The following is a 22662-nucleotide window of genomic DNA, read 5'->3' on the forward strand; positions in this document are numbered from 1 at the left end:
GATGCACTTTTTTCCCCCCAAAAGTGGGGGAAAAGTGCCCCTGCATCTTATGGGGCAAATGCTGGCAATTTACATCGCAGTCTGCGATGTTGTAGCATCGCAGACTGCGATGTATTAGTGAGGACGGACTGTAGTAGGCAGGGAGAGCGGCGGGGCAGTGCAGGCACTGTACTCTGGCCCCGCCCCTCAGTATGTACTGTATTATACGTAGTGTTAATCATCAGATCTAAACTGAATAATGATGCGCTCCCCCTGCTCCCCATGTGCTTACCGGTACATGTCACGCTCCTGTAGTAGGCACTAGCAGCTAGCAGGCAGGCCGGGCGGCCGTAACTCACGGAGGTCACGTGCCTGCTCCGCCTACTTTATGAATGAAGTAGGCGGAGCAGGCACGTGACCTCAGTGACCGATGAATGTGAGCGCTGTGGTGCTACTGTGAGCGCTGATGCCTTCTCCAACAGATCATCAGTGGGCGTTCCAGCTGTTAAATCTCCATTGTTCAGGTACTGATAACCTATCCTGAGACTAGGTCATCGGTATTAAAGTCTTGTAAAACCACATTAAGTTAATAATCAGAAGGCTGCAGGTCCTACAATGAAGCTCCACATTTCCTACTATCTAAAATTTTAAATGGCTTCTCCTATGAGTGAGTTCTCTCATGTCTAGAAAGAGTTGATTTCTGACTAAAAGACTTCCCACATTTTGGACATAAAAATGGCTTCTCTCCTGTGTGAGATCTTAGATGTTTTATAAGCAATGCCTTCAGACCAAAATACTTCCAACATTCAAAACACACAAACGGCTTCTCCCCTGTGTGACTTCTCTGATGTGAAGCAAGATGTGATTTCTGATTAAAACATTTACCGCATTCTGAGCATAAAAAGGGCTTCTCCCCTGTGTGAATTCGCTGATGTGCAACAAGTTGCGATTTCCCACTGCAACACTTCCCACATTCAGGACACATAAATGGCTTCGCCCCCGTGTGACTTCTCTGATGTTCTACAAGCATTGATTTCGCATGAAAACACTTCCCACATTCAGGACACATAAATGGCTTCTCACCTGTGTGAGTTTTCTCATGTGTAACAAGATATGATTTTGTACTAAAACTCTTCCCACATTCTGAACATGAAAATGGCTTCTCACCTGTGTGAGTTCTCTGATGTGTACCAAGATATGATTTTGTACTAAAACTCTTCCCACATTCTGAACATGAAAATGGCTTCTCCCCTGTGTGAGTTCTCTGATGCCGAATAAAATTTGATTGACGGGTAAAACATTTCCCACATTCTGAACATGAAAATGGCTTCTCCCCTAAGTGGATTCTTAGATGGTCCACAAGATTTGATTTCGCACTAAAACACTTCCCACATTCAGGACATGGAAATGGCTTCTCCCCAGTGTGAGTTCTCTGATGTCTATAAAGGTGCGATTTCACACTAAAACGTTTCCCACATTCTGAACATGAATGCAGCTCCTCTCCTGTGTGAGTCCTCTGATGTCCAACTAGAATGAATTTTGTGGTAAAAGATTTTCCGCAATCTGAACATGAATAAGGCTTCTCTCCTGTGTGAGTTCTCTGATGTCCAACTAGAATAAATTTCCTGGAAAAAGATTTCCCACATTCAGAGCATGAAAATGATTTGCGATGATTTCTCTTATGCAAAGAAAGATTAGATTTTTTTTTTAAATGTTTCCCACATTTCTGTTTAGTTCTTGTTTTGCCAATCAGTAATTGATTACATAAAATTTTCTTGTGACGAGTGGTGTCGGTGGAAAGATCTTCGCTTTGAAAGACTGAGGGTACATTAGGAGTTATTGAATTAGCTTGTGTGGTATTATCTTCTACTTCATGGTAGGAAGTTAAATTGAAGTATCCATGGGAGCTGCTCAACCCGTCTTCACCTAGAAAAAAAAAAAAATCTTATTTTCCCAAAGCAAATGATTTTGTATTAATCATTTAAGGTTTACTAAAACAATAGTAAGTCAGGATCAGGAAACAAAGTAAATCGAAAATGTAATAACGCAGGATAATGTATAATTTAGCAAGAGAATCACATTTAGGCCTCATGCACACGACCGTTTTTTTTTACGGTCCGCAAAAACGGGGTTCCGTTGGTCCGTGATCCGTGACCGTTTTTTCGTCCGTGGGTCTTCCTTGATTTTTGGAGGATCCACGGACATGAAAAAAAAGTCGTTTTGGTGTCCGCCTGGCCATGCGGAGCCAAACGGATCCGTCCTGAATTACAATGCAAGTCAATGGGGACGGATCCGTTTGACGTTGACACAATATGGTGCAATTGCAAACGGATCCGTCCCCCATTGACTTTCAATGTAAAGTCAGGAGTCCCTTTTATACCATCGGATCAGAGTTTTCTCCAATCCGATGGTATATTTTAACTTGAAGCGTCCCCATCACCATGGGAACGCCTCTATGTTAGAATATACTGTCGGATATGAGTTAGATCGTGAAACTCAAATCCGACAGTATATTCTAACACAGAGGCGTTCCCATGGTGATGGGGACGCTTCAGGTTAGAATATACTAAAAGAACTGTGTACATGACTGCCCCCTGCTGCCTGGCAGCTGCTGTCAGGCAGCAGGGGGCAGACCCCCCCCCCCTGTTTTTAACTCATTGGTGGCCAGTGCGGCCGGCCCCCCCTCCCCCCTGTAGTTAACTCTTTGTTGTCCAGTGCGGCCGGCCCACCTCCCTCCCCTGTAGTTAACTCGTTGGTGGCCAGTGGGCCCCCCCCCCTCTCCCCTGTAGTTAACTCTTTGTTGTCCAGTGCGGCCGGCCCCCCCTCCCTCCCCTGTAGTTAACTCGTTGGTGGCCAGTGGGAGCTCCCCCCTCCCTCCCCCTCCTAATTAAAATCTCCCCCCTATCATTGGTGGCAGCGGAGAGTACCGATCGGAGTCCCAGTTTAATCGCTGGGGCTCCGATCGGTAACCATGGCAACCAGGACGCTACTGCAGTTCCGGTTGCCATGGTTACTTAGCAATTTGTAGAAGCATTATACTTACCTGCGAGCTGCGATATGAAACACAGAGAGGAAATGCACCAAACAGAAATGCTACTGACTATACTGGGAAGTCATACATGCAGGTATTAAAAGCTGAGACTTTCGCCAATATGTTCCAGTCAGGAAGATATCGGAGCCCATCAATGCACCACGTCACGGTCACTCAGCATGGCAAAGGGTCCTAGCCGCTACTCTAACTATGGTGTGAACATGGTCTGGGGGTGATATAATTCAGCACACAGCCAAGCCTCCACACAAAGGCCCAGCATAAATACTGTGGTAGCACAATGGGAATGAGGCCAGGCCGTGAGCCACACCTATGCCAGACCATGCGATGTCTGTGTCCGGCCGGGAGCTCCTCCTACTGGTAAGTGACAGGTCTGTGCGGCGCATTGCTTAATGACCTGTCACTTACCAGTAGGAGGAGCTCCCGGCCGGACACAGACATCGCAGCTCGCAGGTAAGTATAATGCTTCTAAAAATTGCTAAGTAACCATGGCAACCGGGACTGCAGTAGCGTCCTGGTTGTCATGGTTACCGATCGGAGCCCCAGCGATTAAACTGGGACTCCGATCGGTACTCTCCACTGCCACCAATTTTATTTAGGAGGGGGAGGGAGGGGAGAGGGCCCACTGGCCACCAACGAATTAACTACAGGGGAGGGAGGGGGGGCTGGCCGCACTGGACAACAAAGAGTTAACTACAGGGGAGGGAGGGGGGGCCAGCCGCACTGGACAACAAAGAGTTAACTACAGGGGAGGGAGGGGGGCCCACTGGCCACCAACGAGTTAACTACAGGGGAGGGAGGGGGGGCCGGCCGCACTGGACAACAAAGAGTTAACTACAGGGGAGGGAGGGGGGCCCACTGGCCACCAATGAGTTAACTACAGGGCAGGGAGGGGGGGCCGGCCGCACTGGACAACAAAGAGTTAACTACAGGGGGGGCTTGCCCCCTGCTGCCTGGCAGCACCTGCCAGGCAGCAGGGGGCTTTAATGTACACAGTTCTTTTAGTATATTCTAACCTGAAGCGTCCCCATCACCATGGGAACGCCTCTGTATATATATACTGTCGGATCTGAGTTTTCACGAAGTGAAAACTCAGCTCTGAAAAAGCTTTTATGCAGACGGATCTTTGGATCCGTCTGTATGAAAGTAACCTATGGCCACGGATCACGGACACGGATGCCAATCTTGTGTGCATCCGTGTTCTTTCACGGACCCATTGACTTGAATGGGTCCGTGAACCGTTGTCCATCAAAAAAATAGGACAGGTCATATTTTTTTGACGGACAGGATACACGGATCACGGTCTCGGCTGCAAAACGGTGCATTTTCCGATTTTTCCACGGACCCATTGAAAGTCAATGGGTCCGCGAAAAAAAACGGAAAACGGCACAACGGCCACGGATGCACACAACGGTCGTGTGCATGAGGCCTTACTTGTATAATGTTTTTAGGAGTTCTTAGTCTGCAAAGTTCCCAGAATTTAATCCCTTGTAGAGCTAGCAAAAGGTGTTTCTATCCTGACCATACAGTAATACATCCCAATGTCAACAGACAACACAAGCTCCCCCAGAGTGTATAGGATAGATATCATGAATGGAAGCAAATTCGGCATTAACATGTGCACACAACCTGAGTGTACGCCCACTGTATGGCCCTAACATATGCTCTATGTCACCCATATGCTTAACAAACTTTTCACACTTTGGGGAACATAATTAATGAATGAACACCAGGTTTTCACTTACCTTTACCAGTGCCAATCGGATTGTGGCTGAGAGGGTCCACTGCTAATATTAGCTAATGCTTGTGTGACCACCTACTGCACTTTCATGGGGCCTATGTCATTTCTGGACATTAACTAGAACTACTCTTATACATGCTAAATTGCAAAACACATTTCCCTTTCTTTTTTTTTACTTTAATACTTTTTTCATAATTTCAAGAAATGACAGCCCTATCAAATACATCAAACATCTAGTTTCTCAATGTGAACCCTATCACAGGACTGCTGCCAAAGAGAAATTCATAGGTACAAACCCCACAATCACAATCCCCCTGGTTGAGCGCGGTAAAGAAGAAATAAAAAAATAATAGCTACAACCTTTTACCATATGGACCACAATTTGGACCATACCTGTAGCTTATTTTGGGAAATATGTCTAATCCTTTTATATGCCTTCACTTTATCAACCAAACTGAGCCAGTTATTTCTATCAGGACAGCTCTAGCCATCCACCCACGTGCTATAATCACTGTAGCCAACATGAGAACCATAGAGATTAGTTTAAACTTATAAACTGATCCTAGATCTTTCTCTATGTCCCCTAATATGGCAACTTGGGTATTAAAAGGCAATTGTACCCCAGTCCTATTTTTGACAGCCCCGTATACATCCTGCCAAAAAAAATCAGAACATATCTGCAAGACCAGCATAGATGCATGAAGTCAGAGAACTAGTGGTCCCCCCCTGGGGCAACCCTAGTTAGGCCCCCCATGCATCCTTGAGTCGAGCAGAAGATAAAAATAACCGGTGTACTAAATGGAACTGTATTACAGTGTGATTAGTAGTCACTGAACATCTACTCATGTTGCAATAAATCCTGTCCCAATCTGACTGAACCAATCTGGGAACCTCACATCTCCATCTCCCCCAACTTTGAAATGATTCCCTACATACCATGCCATAGATCAAACCCCTATATATATGTGATAACTTACTCTTCCCCTCCTGTACCTTAGTCAAAATCTCTATAAATCTATTATTTTCCACTGTAAATAATGGAGACTGACCTGTAAGCAGAGTGCAATTGTCTATATCTAAACCAATTAGTACCTTCTAAGTGCGAAATTGCTTCAAATGTAGAAATAACCCCATCCCTAAAAAGTTGTGAAATATAGTGAATGCCCGATTGAATGCTAGACCAGAACCTGTCTTGTGATATGTTCAAGAACTCGCTCAGTTGAACATTTCCCCCAAGTGGCGTAAAATCTAATGCAGCAGTGACCCCTAATAGCTTTCTCGTATAATCCCAAACTCTAATGCAAAGATTCACCATGACACGGCATGTAGGTCTTCTCCTTTGCTTCAACTCTCCGGATTCCAGCAACACAAAATTTTTTTTATATCCTGAGTCACCTACCAAATCTTTTATCACAGGGTCAGACTGCCACTCTCTTATCTTCTGTAGCTGAGCTGCTAGGTAATAACTAGAGATGAGCGAATCGAAGCGGATGAAGTCGAATTTCATGAAAAATTTGATTCTGAACGAATGTGAATTTCCTTGCGCTTCGTGGTAACGAATCGCAATTTTTCCTGACATGGCTACACGTGTGAGGACATCGGGCAAGGAACTCTTGGAAGGCAGGATGACCCATAATGCCATGCATGCAGGCAATCAGCAGCCAGCCAGCCTGGTGATGTCGCAGCCCTATAAATACGGTGGCCATCTTAGAATCTGCCATTCACCAGCGTACTTTGTTCAGGGAAAGACGTGTATGCAGGCGCTAGGGAGAGTGAAAGAAAACATAATTGTGGAAAAACGCAAAAAAAAGCTATTTACTAGTGCAGGGAAAGGATAGTGAGGAATCATTTCACAGGCAGGGAGAGACGTGTGCAGATGCTCGGGAGAGTCATAGGAAAAACCTCATTGTGAAAAAGAGCGATTTACAAGTGCAGGGAAACATTATTTGGGGATCCGAATAGCCATTATACAGCTCTGTCATTCCAGCAATTAGTTATTGGGGTGCAAGTGTTATGTGGAAAAGCCTTTAGTGGCTTATATCTGTGGAAAAAGAGAAATATATACTCTGTTCACTTCTGCAGCTATACATGTTGAAAGCGTTTAGTGACCTATTATAGTACAATACGAGAAAAATAGACGCAGTTCACATTTGCTGTTAATTGCGCTAAAAGCGTTTGTTGCCATATTTCTAGAGAAAAATAGACAAAGTTTATATTTGCTGTTATTTGCGCTAAAAGCGTTTGTTGCCATATTTCACTACTATCTGATAAAAATAGATGCAGTTCTCATTTGGTGTTATTTGCTATAAAAGCGTTTATTGTCAGTTCAGTACAATACAAGAAAAATAGACGCTGTTTACATTTGGTGTTATCTGCGCTAAAAGCGTTTGTTGTCATATCTCTAGAGAAAAAGAGAAAAATATACGCAGTTAACTTTTTCAGTTATTTCCGCTAAAATCATTTAGTGGCCTATTTCAGTCCAAAAAGAAAAATATATTCTGGGCATTTAGGGGCGTTTTAATTTGCTTTTAATTTATTTAGTTCAGCTAAAAGTATGCCAGACAGAGAATTGTCAGGCCATGCACAGAGGAGTGGCAGAGGCATAAATGTTTCTGGCGCATGCACAGGAGGCACAGTAAGAGGACGTGGCAGCAGGAGTCGCAGCGAGAGGCTTGAGCTCCCGGTGTCATCTAGTGGTTGGGTCTTGACCAGCAACCCAGCAGTTCTTGATTGGTTAACTCAGTCATCCACTTCATCCCAAGTGACATCAGACACCCCCAGCCAACAGTTGGTGGGTTCATCAGACACAACCCTTAGTTGGAATGTCCCGGGAGCAGGCCCTGTGCCCTCACCTGTCCTCAACCTGCCTTTGTCCTTTTCTGTTCCCTCAGCCAGAGAAGTATTATATGCTGTGGGCTCACCTCCCCTATACAGCGAGGACAAGCTACTAGAGGACAGTCAGCAGCTACAGGCCAGCCAAGATCTCGAGGAAACATCCGCCGCTTCCTCCACTAGTCGGGCAAGTAGGGATGAGGAGAGTGGCGTTCGAGGTGGTGTTCCAAATGGTCAGGCTCCTGACTCAGAGACCTTCGAGGAGGACATCAGTGATGTGCAGACACTACTCGATGATGATGAAGCCGATCACACTTGGGATACGGATGAAGAAGGGGCTTCATCATCATCAGGAAAAGAGGGTGCAGCTTGCCCGTGAGGCAGCGGCTGAACCAGCAAGGTGGTAGCACGGCTGGGAGTCAGCAGGGTGGCAGCAGTGGCAGGTCAGCAGCCAAACGCAGCAGCCTACCTAGCCGGAAAGGAGTGGTGCACGGGTTCACGGAAGCAGCGGCACTAGCAGTCACTCTGTCGGAGTGTTGGAAGTAAAATCAGCTACTCGGCGGTGTAGCAGTTTTTTGTCAAGCCGCCGGAGGAGGTGAACATGGCCATATGTAGAATCTGTGGGCAGAAGGTGAAGCGTGGCCAGGGTGCCAAATGTTGGCACCACGGCCCTGTGTCAACATATGCAGCGTCACCATATAGTGGCCTGGGACAACCGTGGCTCTGATGTGGTGGTCCAGCCTTCCGCAGCAACCGCTGCATCACCCAGTGGCACGCAACCCATTGCAGGCAGTCAAGGCTACACCACCTCAGCCGTAGGGAGCTGTCTGTCTGTCCCATCGTCTGCTGGTACTGATGCTCCTGCTCCTCCTCGTCAGTCATTTAGTCAGCAATCAATCATTGAAGCAATTGCCAAGAGACAGCAGTATGTATGCACGCATTGAACGACGCAGAAGCTGAATGTGCTCCTGGCCCAGCTGCTGGTGCTGCAGTCCCTCCCTTTCCAAGTGGTGGACTTTGCACCTTTCAGAGAAATTATGGCTTGTGCCTAGATTCCCAAGACGTCATTTATTTTCCCAAAAGGCAGTACCAGCCCTGCACACGTATGTAGAACAGAAGGTGGGCAAGTCCTTGAGCCTGTTGGTGTCTGCCAAAGTGCACGGCAGCGCCGACGTGTGGAGCTTTCACTTCGGTCAGGGACAATACATGTCCTTTACGGCCCACTGGGTGTATGTGGTTCCTGCAAAGCCACACCAGAAACTTGGCCAGGTGACGCCGCTTCCACCTCTACGTTGTCACGCTATTGGACCTGCGACAATGTCTGCCTCTGCCTCCTCATCCTCCACCATGTCCTCAGCCTCCACTGCAGGGACAATTCACAGTGCCCCTCCAGCATACCACATGTGCAGGGCACAGCGGTGTCACGCGGTTCTGCACCTGGTTTGCCTGGGAGAACATAGTCAAACAGGGGAAGAACTGCTCAGTGTCCTTCAGAAAGAAATCGACTGCTGGCTTTCTCCGCAACAACTGAAAATCGGAACCATGGTGACCAAAAACGGGAATAACATGGTGTTGGCGCTGCATCTAGGAAGGCTGAGCCATGTGCCCTGCATGGCACAAGTATTCAATCTGGTTGGCAAGCGATTCCTAAAGTCTTCCACCCATCTACAAGACATCCTAAAAATGGTCAGGAAACTTTGCATGCACTTCAACCACTCGTACACCGCAAAGCACACACTCCTTGAGCTGCAGTGGCAGAACGGCATCACCCAACATAGGCTGATATGTGACGTTTCCACCCGTTGGAATTCGACCCTCCATATGTTGGACCGACTATATGAACAGAGGAAGGCCATCAACGATTTCTTGATGATGCAAGCGGATAGGAGTACTCCCCTGTGTAACTTCGATGTCAGCCAGTGGCATCTCATGCGTGACACCTGCCTTTTGCTCAGTCCCTTTGAGGAGGCCATGTTATTTGTCAGTCCAGTCGCCAGGACTACAGGATGAACGTAGTCATTCCACTGCTTTGTGTCCTGGAACAGATGCTGGTGAATCTGGCTGGTCAGGGGACTGGAGACGTGGCCTAGATCTCATGGACACGTGAGCCCTGTGCGGACTGAACTGGAAGAAGGAGGAGGAGGACATTAGAGCATAGGCAATATGTAATGAAATAAGTGTTTTTTCTACTCAGGTGACAGGAGAGGAGGAGCAGGAGCAGCCGGAGGAGCAAGAGGGTGATGAAGACGACGAGACGGAGGACCTAGACACACCTAGGCAGTATGCAGTGGAGATGGAGGCAGGGATCCACTCCGAGTCACTTGCACAAATGGCCCGATGCATGCTGACTTGTTTGCGTAGTGACAGCAGAATTGTAACCATTCGGCAGAGGAATGACTTCTGGCTCTCCACCTTGTTAGACCCCCGCTACCGGTTCAAAATGGGGGCTTTTTTTACACCCACTGAGAGGGAGGACAAACTGAAGTACTACAGAGACATCCTATGTAGTCAGTTGGCGGCTGCCTATGTGCGCCATCGTCCATCCTCTCACAGGTCTGACTGGGGGGCCCTCTGCACTCACATTCCACTGCCATGGCTGCCGGGGTCGGGGTGGGGTGGCAGGAGCAGTAGCAGCTCCATCAGCAGCAGCCTGAGTCTAGAGTCGATGATGGGCAGCTTTCTTCACCTGCATAGTGAAGAAACTACTCACCAGCAGCAGCAGATAGACCTGGAGCAGGACCTAAACCAGCAGGTGGTGGCATACTTGGACAGCACCCTGCCACCCCACATTGAAGATCCGCTGGAATTCTGGGCAGCCAAACTTGATTTGTTGCTGCAACTGGCAGAGTTTTCCCTGGAAAAGCTGTCCTGCCCGGCCAGTAGTGTGGTATCAGAGCGGGTATTTAGTGCGGTGGGGGCCATAGTTACCCCAAGAAGAATTTGCCTGTCCAACCAAAATGTGCATAGACTTACTTTTGTCAAGATGAATCAGGCGTGGGTCAGCCAGGATTTCCACCCACTGATGCATCAGACTAGACCATCCCTCTTCACACTATGTCACCTTGCCACTCTGTGGTATCATGCTGCTGCTGCTGCCGCCATCTCCACACTATGTCAGTTTGCAACTCTGTGACCTCCTGATGCTGCCATCTCCACTCTCCACGCTATCACCTTGCCACTCTGTGTTATCATACTGCTGATGCTGCCATCTCCACACTATCACCTTGCCACTCTGTGGCCTCCTAATACTGCTGCCACCTCCAGACTGTCATTGTGCAACTCTTTGGCCTACTCATGCTGCCGCCACCTCTAGACTCGGTCATTGTGCCACTCTGTAGTCTCCGCATGATGCATAATAAAAGCCGCCTTATATTATACTGAGTTCTCTTCCCTGGGATAAATCCAAATTGATCTGGATGAATAATCGACTCTATAACTCTCCTGAGTCTAATAGACAATACATTGGCAATGATTTGAATATCCGTATTAAGCAGAGATATTGGTCTGTATGCCACGACCTCTGACAGATCTTTCCCCTTTTAACACAATGATAGCCTCCATCATAGATCTTGGAAATTCCCCCTCCCGGATTGAGTCACAAATAACCTCCTCCAGGCATGGTAATAATACATCCTGATATCTCCTATAGACCTCAAACGGTAACCCGTCTGAGCCCGGGGAGGTATTACCTTGAATTGATTTCAGGGCACTCTGTAGTTCACTCACTGAGATGGATGCATCCAGAGCTCCTCAGATAGCCTTGGGAATTCAATGTGGTACAGGAATTCTTCTATCTGCCTTACTTTCAGTTCTACATATACACCTGAAAAATAACAATAAAAGGCATCCCTAATTTCTTCCTGACTATGGACTATATTTCCTTGTGATGACCGTATTGCAAGTATGGAGGGGGCACTATCCTGATTCTTAACAATGGTGGATAACAGCCTACCAGGCTTATCTGACTCTCTAAAGGCTTTGTAACCAGAAAAGAAGATCTTCTGTTGTGATTTTTCATACAAAAAAATCCCCATAACTTTGTTGTGCATTTATCATATCCTCTCTCTTCACCTCTGTCTGGTTTCCATAATATACTTGCTCCTTTCTATTGACCTCTTCTTTGAGCTCCTTTTCTCTTAACGCAAAATCCCTCCTCACTAGGATTCCCCTAATAACAGCTTTCATGGCATCCCAAACATAATACATTTTCGTGGAACCCTTGTTAATGTTCCATATATCAAAGATCTCCTCCTGGATAGCTGGATGTTCTACAATAAGACTCAGCCAGTGTGGATTTATCCTCCGACAAGCTCCACACCTTCTACTCCAGCCAAGATCGATCTCCAACAACAAAGGGGAGTGATCAGAGATCGACCTTGGCTCGTAACTCATTTTAACCACACTTCCTGCGTGTCCCTGATTAATTCGCGCCATATCAATGCGGGACATGGAGCCGCCTGTTCTACTACAACAGGAAAAGACCTTGGTGTCCCCATTTCTATGTCTCCAATTATCAACGAAACCAATTTCTCTACAGAATTTTGCCAATGGAGAAGTGTACCTACAATAGTCCCCATCCCCCCTCATACTGCTAAATCTATCCAGTTCTATATACATAACACAATTAAAGTCACCAATAATAATGGCTGCACGCTTTTCCCTCTGTTCCATAAATACTACCAATTGTCCCAGTATGTGCGAAGAATATGGCGGGGGAATGTACACAAATAGCAGGATGCATTTTGTGCCATTTAGCATCCCATAAAGGATAATGTATCTCCCTTCCCCATCACAAGATATGGAAATGCACTTGAAATCAAACCTTCTACATATCAATAGAGAAACACCCCTTGAATAACTAGTATAAACTGGATGATAACAGGAGCTCATCCAGTTTATTTTGACACAACAAATGGTATCCTTAATCAAGTGCGTTTCCATTAAACCAACTATACCTGGAAGAGGTTTATAAATCGGGTTGAAAATGGCACATCTCTCTACTTTATCCCCCATCCTCCATTAATATCTTAACCGACATGCTGGGTCAATAAAGAAGAGGAAAAAAATAAATAAATTATAAACCCCTCGCTCCACCAGTTCCATCTAAATCCACACACCCCCATCTCATCTTCCCCGCACCCCCTCACTTGTTCCCAGGTTCCCCCCACCTCCCACCATACTTCATTGTAAATAAAAGGGACTGCAAAAAGTCTAAACTCCTAGGACTATTTAAGTCCCTTTATGTCCATCCATTCAGCGACCTCCTCTGGTGTATCAAAAACATGAATAATGTCCTCCTAAACATCCCGCAGTCTAGAGCGAAAATGAAGAGTATATTTAATATTGGTCTGTGCCAATCTTTTTTTTAACGGCCACAAAGCTACGTCTTTTTTCCTGTGTGTCCTTAGAATAGTCTGGATAAATAGAGATCTTATAACCGTTATGGCACAGTCCGATTTCTCCCTTGCTCTTTTGAGGGTCATGTCCCTGTTTTTGGAACTTAAAATTTTTGCCAAGAGTACTGACGGTTGAGCCCCACGCATTCTTTTCCCAGCGTACAAACGATGTGTACATTCAATCCCAAAAAAAGGAGAGAAATGATCCTTCCCCAAGCTTTCAAGCAGCCATGTTTGCAGGAACGCTTCAGGGGCCTTGCCTTCTGTTCCCTCTGGAGGCCCTATAATCCTGATATTACAAGGTCTTGACCTGTCCTCTAGATCTGTGAGTTTTACTTTTAGGGCTCTCTTTTCCTCTTTTAGGAACAAAATATCTCTTTTCATAATGTCGACCTCTGACCTAAGATCTGACAAATCGTGAGGTTTGGGTCGCACTTTGTTTAGATCATGTCTAATAAGTGATATTTCTGCTTTGACCGATCCCATTTGTGAGGTTAGATTCTCCAGGGCCTCATTAGATCTCTTAACATGTGCGAGAATTTCGCCCAAAAAATGCTCGTCTTGGTTATTTATTTCTGGTGATTTAGTAGAAACGGATACCCCCGGCCGACCCAGTTCCTGGGCTCCCCCTTCAACAAGCTGATCGCAATTTCCTTTAACAACATCTCCCCGCATGTTCTTGGGGGCCGTCCTTGTTTTAGCTGTTGGGGATTTTAAATATTTGTCAATCTTTGATGATCCCCTTCTGGTCTACTGCCCGAGCAACATTTTGGGGAGGACAGTTCACCAGATTTCCTACTACTTTTTGGGGCCATAATCTTTTAGCAACTTATATATATAGCTTGGAAAATGTACAGTGTTTCGCAGCTTATATGTGCACAGTCCAAGAATATTAGGCTGCTCCCCGCCAGACTCAAAATTTAAGGGGTCCCAACTAAACAGACATAACTCTGTAAATGAATGGCAAAGGTTCTTTCTTTCCCCACTTCAAGTCAACCACTCCAGACCTCTATATGCCACTGCCACTCAGGGGCGGATTAAGTGCATCATAGGCCCGGGGCTGTTTCCCAAACTTATTCCCCCTTCCTCTATTTATCAATGCCCCCCCCCCCCCCCCCATTCTGTGTTCTGCCCCATAGTTATTTCTATTTATAGTAAATATTTAACGATAACTACACAACATGAAATTCTTTGCAAACTTCAAAACTTTATTGAAGTTTTTAAAACAAATGGTAAATGGTTATTTAAATAATATATTAAATGGATTTATTTATTTTTTTATACAGAAGAAGATTTATCAAAACTAGTTCAAAGGAAAAGTGACTTGGCTACTTATAGCAAACAATCAGATTCCTCCTTTCATTTCCCAAAGGAGATCTGAAAAATGAAAGGTGGGATCTGATTGGTTGCTCAGGACAACTAAGTCAAATTTCCATAGAACCAGTTTGGAAAATATACAATAGTCTCTGCCTCCAGTGAGGCTGGCACTTTCTCCGATAGTGTGCAAGCATGGCCACCGCTGCTGGATTATAGGGTGGTCGTACCTATGGAAACTAGCAGTGGATAATGTGATGGAAAAAATGAATCAAGCCAGGAAAAGAGACAATATGGACAATCACAATACATTAGTAAGTGTCGTATATTAACTTTGTCTACAAGATAAATGCCATTTGCTGAAGTGAGACAATCGCTTAAGTATAGAAAAAGCAGAGCGTTCCATGTATAAGACACAGCTTCTTACCTTCTAAATGAATGGCTTGTGATGGTCTTGTAGGACTGCCTGCCCTTGTCTTGCAGGACTGCCTGCCCTCGTCTTGTAGGCTTCTGTGAGACGTATTTCGGAGGTGATAACGAGATCTGTGGAATAAATGTTACATATTATTCTAGCTGCAGGTTAAAATCCTTAAAGGGAATCGGTCACCAGCGACATGCCTACCAAACAGTTTGCATAGACACAACTTCTTACCGTCGAAATGAATGGCTTGTGATCGTCTTGTCGGACTGCCTGCCCTTGTCTTGTAGGACTGCCCTCCCTTGTGTTTTTGGCTTCTGCGAGATGCTGGATTTCACAGGCGGTAATGATGGTGGAATAAGCGGATCTGCAGAATAAATGTAACATGATGGTGGATTAGTAATCTTTATATTTGAGGAACCACTCTGGAGCTTTGGCCCAGGCCTGACCGAAATGGCGGTCAGGTGCCCAGTAGTGTTGAGCGAACTTCTGGTTTCAAGTTCGATGTATAAGGTTCAGGTTATCTAAGAATTCCGTTATGGATTCGGCTAACAGGTACCATAACTTATGGAATTCTTAGATAACCCAAGTTCGCTCATCCCTAGTGCCCAGCCCAGCACACCAAGTGTTACTTTGAACATCAAAATGGTGGATTATTGATCCTTCTCCTCACACATGGCCAGCCCAGCACACCGAGTGTTTGAACATCAAAATGGTGGATTATTAATCCCTGTATCATACTCTATAGATCCCTCATTAACCAGATGTTACATAATGATAGGATCTATGGCATATTATCAAGTGACCTGCTCCCCGCTTTTCAGCAAGAACTAAAAGCCTTGCTGCTACATGGATTCAATTTAGGTGTCCTTAGCCAAAAAGAACATGACTATATTTTTGTTGCATTTCCAGTCATCCCAATCCTACATGCTCTACCAAAAGTGCACAAATTTATTTTTCCCCCTCCTTTGAGACCAATAGTCTCGGGCATAGGGTCGTATTCAGAACGCCTCTGCCAGTGGGTTGACTCACTACTGCAGCCCTTGATCCCTAATATTCCAGGTTTCTTGAGGGACACCAAATCGGTCCTACAAGCAGTACAAGACCTTGAATGGTCCCAAAAATATTCATGATTAACGGCGGATGTAGTTGCACTTTACCCCAGTATTCCCCATGACCTGGTGAATACCTCTTTAGTGTGGTTTTTGGAAAATTTTGGAAATTTTACTGCGGTGCTATCAGAGTATGTGGTGGCTGTGGTGGACTTCCTCTTGAGACGAAATTATTTTATGTTTGATGGAAAGTTTTTCCTGCAGACATCGGGGGTGTCGATGGGGGCCAAGTTCTCTCCCTCCATCGCTAATATCTTTATGGCATGGTGGGAGAGAAGCTTTCTCCTCATCGACACCAACCCCTTTTTCGGGTCACATAAGGTGGTATGGCCGTTACATCGACGACCTGATCTTTATTTGGTCGGGTGATGTGGCGGCCATACCGCCTTTTACTGACTATCTGAATGCATGTGTGAACGGTATCCAATTTACCGTCTAATACAGTACCAATAACATCGAGTTCCTAGATCTCAGACTCAGGGGGGACTCCGCCACAGCCTCCATATACACCAGCACATATAGGAAACTAACAGCAGGCAACACACTACTGCATGCACAGTCATGCCATCCCACACATACCATCAGGAACATACCCAAAGGAGAATTAATCAGGGCCAAAAGAAATTGCAGTGATGAGTCAACCTACAAAGCGGAGGCCCAAAATATTATAAAAAGATTGACACATAGAGCATATTCGCAAAAAATGATGGAAAAATGCAATAGAGACGTATTAAACATGAATAGAAATCTATTGTTAACCACAAACGTAAAAACAAAGGGTCAAAACATTAGAGAGACATCTAATCATGATAGAAAAAATATTTTCGTTACACAATACAGTAAGGAATATTTCCAAATTTGCAACATTGTGAAAAAGCACTTTCCAGTCCTAGCGTGCGACAAAAAATGGGAAGCAATGGCACAAAAAGGCATTAAATGTGCAGCCAAAAAGGCACCCACTATAGCCAGCTCAGTGAGTCCATCCCTTTTCAAAAATGATAAGTCCCGTACAACCCAGAGCACTTGGCTGTCTACAAAAGGGAATTACAAGTGTGGTCACTCCATTTGTACTTGTTGCAAATATATGAAAATTTGTCAAAGTTTTGAATCTACTGTTAATGGCCAGGTTTTTTAAATAAATTCCTTCCTTAACTGCAATACCACACATGCGATCTACTGTATAACATGCATAAAGTGTAGGTTGCAATATGTAGGATGCACAACTAACGCAATAAAAACACGCATCAGAAAACATATATCAGACATACCGCACCATGCGAACCGCAACATATCTGCGGCAAGTCTTCACTTTTCCATGGTACATGGTGGTGATGTCTCTCATATGTCAGTACAAGGTATTGAAAAAGTTAAAAAACCAATCAGAGGTAATGACAGAAAACAGAAACTTTTAAACAGAGAATCTTACTGGATTTTCCGTTTGGAAAGCCGCCAGCCTCAGGGTCTAAACAAAAGACTGGACCTCATTTTACAGTATTAACTATAAATTCATCCTCCATTTATTTCTCTTTTCTTTCTCTTCCTCGCCTTTTTCCTCTATATTTTTTTGAATGTGTTGTTTTAATGAACTATATGAAATGAAATTTTGGTATGTTTTTACCTATGTGCACACTTGTAGTAGGGAGGGGTCGACTCTCAGCCTGATTACTTCAGGTGGAGGAGCCCTTCCCCTCCCCTCTATAAGAACAACTCACAGTGTATCTGAAATTGTCATGAGTAAGGGCTGAAATTGCATTGTGCCCGAAACATGTAGACTCTGCTTTCTGTACCTGGATTTTACTGATTATTGAATAAAAGCCTTTGGATTGCCACAAGTACAAGCTGGACAAAATTTACTTTTTCTTCATACAGGGATTAATAATACACCAGATTGGTGTTCAAAAACTTGGTGTGCTGGGCTAGGCACTTGAGAAGAGAAGCATCAATAGTAATCCACCATTTTGATATTCAAACACTTGGTGTGCGATTAATAATCCACCATTTTGATGGTCAGACACACTTGGTGTGCGATTAATAATCCACCATTTTGATGGTCAGACACACTTGGTGTGCGATTAATAATCCACCATTTTGATGGTCAGACACACTTGGTGTGCTGGGATGGGCACCTGTGAAAAAAGAAGCAGAGCAGCAGTGGCAGAGAGACTGAGGCCAGCAGCCGCCATCTCAGTCAGATTAGAGCAAAAGCTGCAGAGTGGCTTCAATCTGACTAAAATGGCTGCTCCTGGCCTCAGTGACTCCCTCTGCCACTTCTGCTCTGATGGAGTGCCTCTATCACACACAGCCCACTGCCCTGCCCTGCTGCCCATCATTAACATTCATTCAAATTTACTATGGAGCTTTGGCTGCTGCTGGAAGCGGGTCCTCCTTGCTTGCTGCGCCACTTCTTGCCACCCCCACAGACCCAGCCGGCGGTCTGAAGAATCTGGCTTCTGGCACTGAGAAGACTGGGGCGGGCATTAGGTCACACACAGACACACTCACAGATGGGGGCGTGGGGCCATGTGTGGACACATCGGTGGCTGGCAGGCTTCTCCTTCTGTGCCGGAGGAGGCGGAGATGCAGTGAGAGACTGAGTCATGTGCCCGCTCGGCGCTCTGAATCCTCTCCTCGGCACTCTTCCGCCTTGTTCCAGCCTTCCACCGTGGCGCTGACGGGGGCGGGACCTGGGCCGGCTGTTACTGTCTGAAGCAGGTAGCGCCTCAGTGAAGCGCTGCTGCTGCAGATTATTAATTTGCTATATTAGTTACTGGTCGCGAAAAATGGGGCGTTTCAAATCGGCATGGCCCCCTCACTCACTCTGGGTCCTGGTGGCTACTGAACTGCACTTAACAAAATGGAGCAGCAGCTCAGGCAAGATCAAATAAGAAAAGAAAATCTAGAAAGTATGAAAGTATAAGTATTTGGTTTTAGTTAGTACAAAATACACGTAATATATTACCATTAGGGGTAACGGGGATGCAAAGTGCTCTTGAATTATTTTCTCCCAAGCATCATGAATACGAATGAGCGAATCGACTTTGGATGAAACATCCGAAGTCGATTCACATAAAACTTTGGTCCAATACTGTACGGAGCGAGCGGTTCCTTGTCATAGAAGGTCTACAGTCGTGGCCAAAAGTTTTGAGAATGACAAAAATATTAGTTTTCACAAAGTTTGTTTTGTGATGTAGTGAAATATAATTACACGCACTTCATACGTTTCAAAGGCTTTTATCGACAATTATGACATTTATGCAAAGAGTCAGTATTTGCAGTGTTGGCCCTTCTTTTTCAGGACCTCTGCAATTCGACTGGGCATGCTCTCAATCAACTTCTGGGCCAATTCCTGACTGATACAACCCATTCTTTCATAATCACTTCTTGGAGTTTGTCAGAATTAGTGGGTTTTTGTTTGTCCACCCGCCTCTTGAGGATAGACCACAAGTTCTCAATGGGATTAAGATCTGGGGAGTTTCCAGGCCATGGACCCAAAATGTCAACGTTTTGGTCCCCGAGCCACTTAGTTATCACTTTTGCCTTATGGCACGGTGCTCCATCGTGCTGGAAAATGCATTGTTCTTCACCAAACTGTTGTTGGATTGTTGGAAGAAGTTGCTGTTGGAGGGTGTTTTGGTACCATTCTTTATTCATGGCTGTGTTTTTGGCCAAAATTGTGAGTGAGCCCACTCCCTTGGATGAGAAGCAACCCCACACATGAATGGTCTCAGGATGCTTTACTGTTGGCATGACACAGGACTGATGGTAGCGCTCACCTTTTCTTCTCCGGACAAGCCTTTTTCCAGATGCCCCAAACAATTGGAAAGAGGCTTCATCGGGAATATGACTTTGCCCCAGTCCTCAGCAGTCCATTCACCATACTTTCTGCAGAAGATAAATCTGTCCCTGATGTTTTTATTGGAGAGAAGTGGCTTCTTTGCTGCCCTTCTTGACACCAGGCCATCTTCCAAAAGTCTTCGCCTCACTGTGCGTGCAGATGTGCTCACACCTGCCTGCTGCCATTCCTGAGCAAGCTCTGCACTGGTGGCACTCCGATCCCGCAGCTGAATCCTCTTTAGGAGACGATCCTGGCGCTTGCTGGACTTTCTTGGACGCCCACAAGCCTTCTTAACAAAAATTGAACCTCTTTCCTTGAAGTTCTTGATGATCCTATAAATTGTTGATTGAGGTGCAATCTTAGTAGCCACAATATCCTTGCCTGTGAAGCCATTTTTATGCAACGCAATGATGGCTGCACGCGTTTCTTTGCAGGTCACGATGGTTAACAATGGAAGAACAATGATTTCAAGCATCACCCTCCTTTTAACATGTCAAGTCTGCCATTTTAACCCAATCAGCCTGACATAATGATCTCCAGCCTTGTGCTCGTCAACATTCTCACCTGAGTTAACAAGACGATTACTGAAATGATCTCAGCAGGTCCTTTAATGACAGCAATGAAATGCAGTGGAAAGGTTTTTTTGGGAGTTAATTTTCATGGCAAGGAAGGACTATGCAATTCATCTGATCACTCTTCATAACATTCTGGAGTATATGCAAATTGTTATTATAAAAACTTAAGCAGCAATTTTTCCAATTTCCAATATTTATGTAATTCTCAAAACTTTTGGCCACGACTGTACAGTCATGGAAGGTCTCCTCTTACCTGGTGGTGTGAGGGACTGGGGATTCTCCATCATGGCGTCCTTGGACAGATCCTTGTGTTGTTCTAAATACTCCCACTCCTCCATGGAGAAATAGACAGCGACATCCTGACACCTTATAGGAAACTGACAACACAAGGACACAGTCATTACCAGACCCCTCCCTTGGCGTTATTGTATAATGTCCCAGCATTCCCAGCAGCGCTCACCTCTCCGCTCAGCAGCTCAGTGATCCTGGTGGTAAGTTCTAGGATCTTCTGCTCATGTATCAGGGAATGAGGTGGAGGCTCGGTGATGGGGCTCTGGGTCCTGCTCCATCCTCCTGACACACGGGGTGTAACACACTCACCAGACGACTTCTTCACTACTGTGTAATCCTGTGTATGGGGAGACGCCGATCACTACAGAGATTCTAAAAATCCTTCACCTTTCCAGTCATTTCCCTGTTTTATTACTAGAGATAAGAGTGACGTCATGTGAGACTCTCACCTCTCCAGTTATCAAGGAGATGATCTCCAGGGTGAGGTCTAATATCCTTGTAGCCATGTGGCGTCTGTCCTTGTACAGATCCTTGTGTCCTTCTAAATACTCCCACTCCTCCATGGTGAAATAGACAGCGACATCCTGACACCTTATAGGAACCTGACAACACAAGGACACAGTCATTACCAGACCCCTCCCTTGGCGTTATTGTATGATGTCCCAGCATTCCCAGCAGCGCTCACCTCTCCGCTCAGCAGCTCAGTGATCCTGGTGGTAAGTTCTAGGATCTTCTGCTCATGTATCAGGGAATGAGGTGGAGGCTCGGTGATGGGGCTCTGGGTCCTGCTCCATCCTCCTGACACACGGGGTGTCACACACTCACCAGACGACTTCTTCACTACTGTGTAATCCTGTGTATGGGGAGACGCCGATCACTACAGAGATTCTAAGAATCCTTCACCTTTCCAGTCATTTCCCTGTTTTATTACTAGAGATAAGGGCCCTTGCACACGACTGTATGCCCTCCGAGAGATTCGGTCCGTGAGCGGGCCATATGTCCTGGAGCGGCATTGATCGTGTGCACGCGAGCACACCGCATCATAGATTACAAATATGCTGTGCATGTCTGGTCCAGTGGCGGATCCAGAGCCTGGTCTCGAGAGGGGCACTTCCAGATTGTTATGTGGCGGCGGACAGAAAATAATGTGGTGCTTATAGAACAGACTACACAGTGTAGAGGTATACTGTATATTGTGGGGCACAGTGTAGCGGTATACTGTATATTGTGTGGCACAGTGTAGGCTATATGTGTATAACATAAAAATATGTCACATAAACACTTACAGTTACTTGGCTTGGCCCTTGGGGATCTCAGACGCCACTTCCACACTTTGGCCGGAGGCTCGGTGGAGCTGATGCGTTTTATCCTAATGAGAAAGATTTCATAATAAGGATTTGGAGAAGGGGCAGTGGGGTCGCAGAGCAGGGAGAGGCTGGTGCTGCTACTAGGGGCTCATACCATGGGGGAGTAATAAAGCTTATCATAATGCCCCCCCAGTAGAAATAATTCTCCTTATAATGTGACAGTGCAAAAAATCCCCCCTTGTAATGCCCCCAGTTGAGCTAATATCCCCATTGTGCCCCCATAATGTGTTAGTATAAAATACCCCTTTATAGTGCCCGCAGTAAATGCCCCATAGTGCTCCTCTCCCCCCTTCCTCCTAGTGCCCCCATAATGTGCCAGTATAAAATACCCCTATATAGTGCCCCCAGCAAATGCCCCCATAGTGCTCCTCTCCCCCCTTCCTCCTAGTGCCCCCCATAATTTACCAGTATAAAATACCCCACATATAGTTCCCCAGTAGATGCCCTCAGTGTCCCCCATAATTTGCAAGTAAAAATACCACTTCTTAGTGCCCCCCGTAGATGACCCCATAGTACCCACCATAATGTGTCCCAGTATAAAATGCTAATGTACAGAGCCCCCCATATAAAATACGCCTTCTTTGTGGCCTCAGTAGATGCCCCTATAGTGCCCACCAATAATGTGCCAGTAAGAAGTGCCCCCATAGTGCCACCCAATAATGTGCCAGTAACAGGTGCCCCCAATAATGTGCCAATAATAAGTGCCCCAAAAGATGCCCCCAATAATGTGCTAGTAAAATGTGCACCCAATCA

The 22662-nt window shown here is 45.7% G+C and overlaps 2 protein-coding genes across 2 annotated transcripts in view; both read right to left on the reverse strand.

Annotated features, from left to right (window-relative positions):
- The window catches only part of LOC120999669 (zinc finger protein 436-like), a 1002518-nt gene that overhangs the window by 974161 nt on the left and 5695 nt on the right, over window positions 1-22662 (reverse strand). The window lies entirely within an intron of this gene.
- Window positions 456-21271, reverse strand: LOC120999687 (zinc finger protein OZF-like). Its single transcript, XM_040430705.1, has 5 exons — window positions 21228-21271; window positions 20505-20628; window positions 14964-15096; window positions 14739-14854; window positions 456-1905 (listed from the first exon to the last, which is right to left on the reverse strand). The coding sequence occupies exons 2-5, from the start codon at window positions 20587-20589 to the stop codon at window positions 641-643; spliced, it is 1599 nt and encodes a 532-aa protein (XP_040286639.1). The 5' UTR covers window positions 20590-20628; window positions 21228-21271; the 3' UTR covers window positions 456-640.

The sequence above is a fragment of the Bufo bufo genome, chromosome 4, assembly GCF_905171765.1.
Source record: "Bufo bufo chromosome 4, aBufBuf1.1, whole genome shotgun sequence".
Classification (NCBI taxonomy): Eukaryota; Metazoa; Chordata; class Amphibia; order Anura; family Bufonidae; genus Bufo; species Bufo bufo.

Excerpts from the sequence above, each read along its gene's own strand:
- LOC120999687 (XM_040430705.1), bottom strand. The coding sequence starts at position 20,589 with ATGGAGGAGTGGGAGTATTTAGAACAACACAAGGATCTGTCCAAGGAC. Across the intron at positions 14,855-14,963 it reads ACAAGCCATTCATTTCGACG|ATCTCGTTATCACCTCCGAA; the intron begins GTAAGAAGTTGT and ends TTTATTCCACAG. Across the intron at positions 1,906-14,738 it reads ACAAGCCATTCATTTAGAAG|GTGAAGACGGGTTGAGCAGC; the intron begins GTAAGAAGCTGT and ends TTTTTTTTCTAG.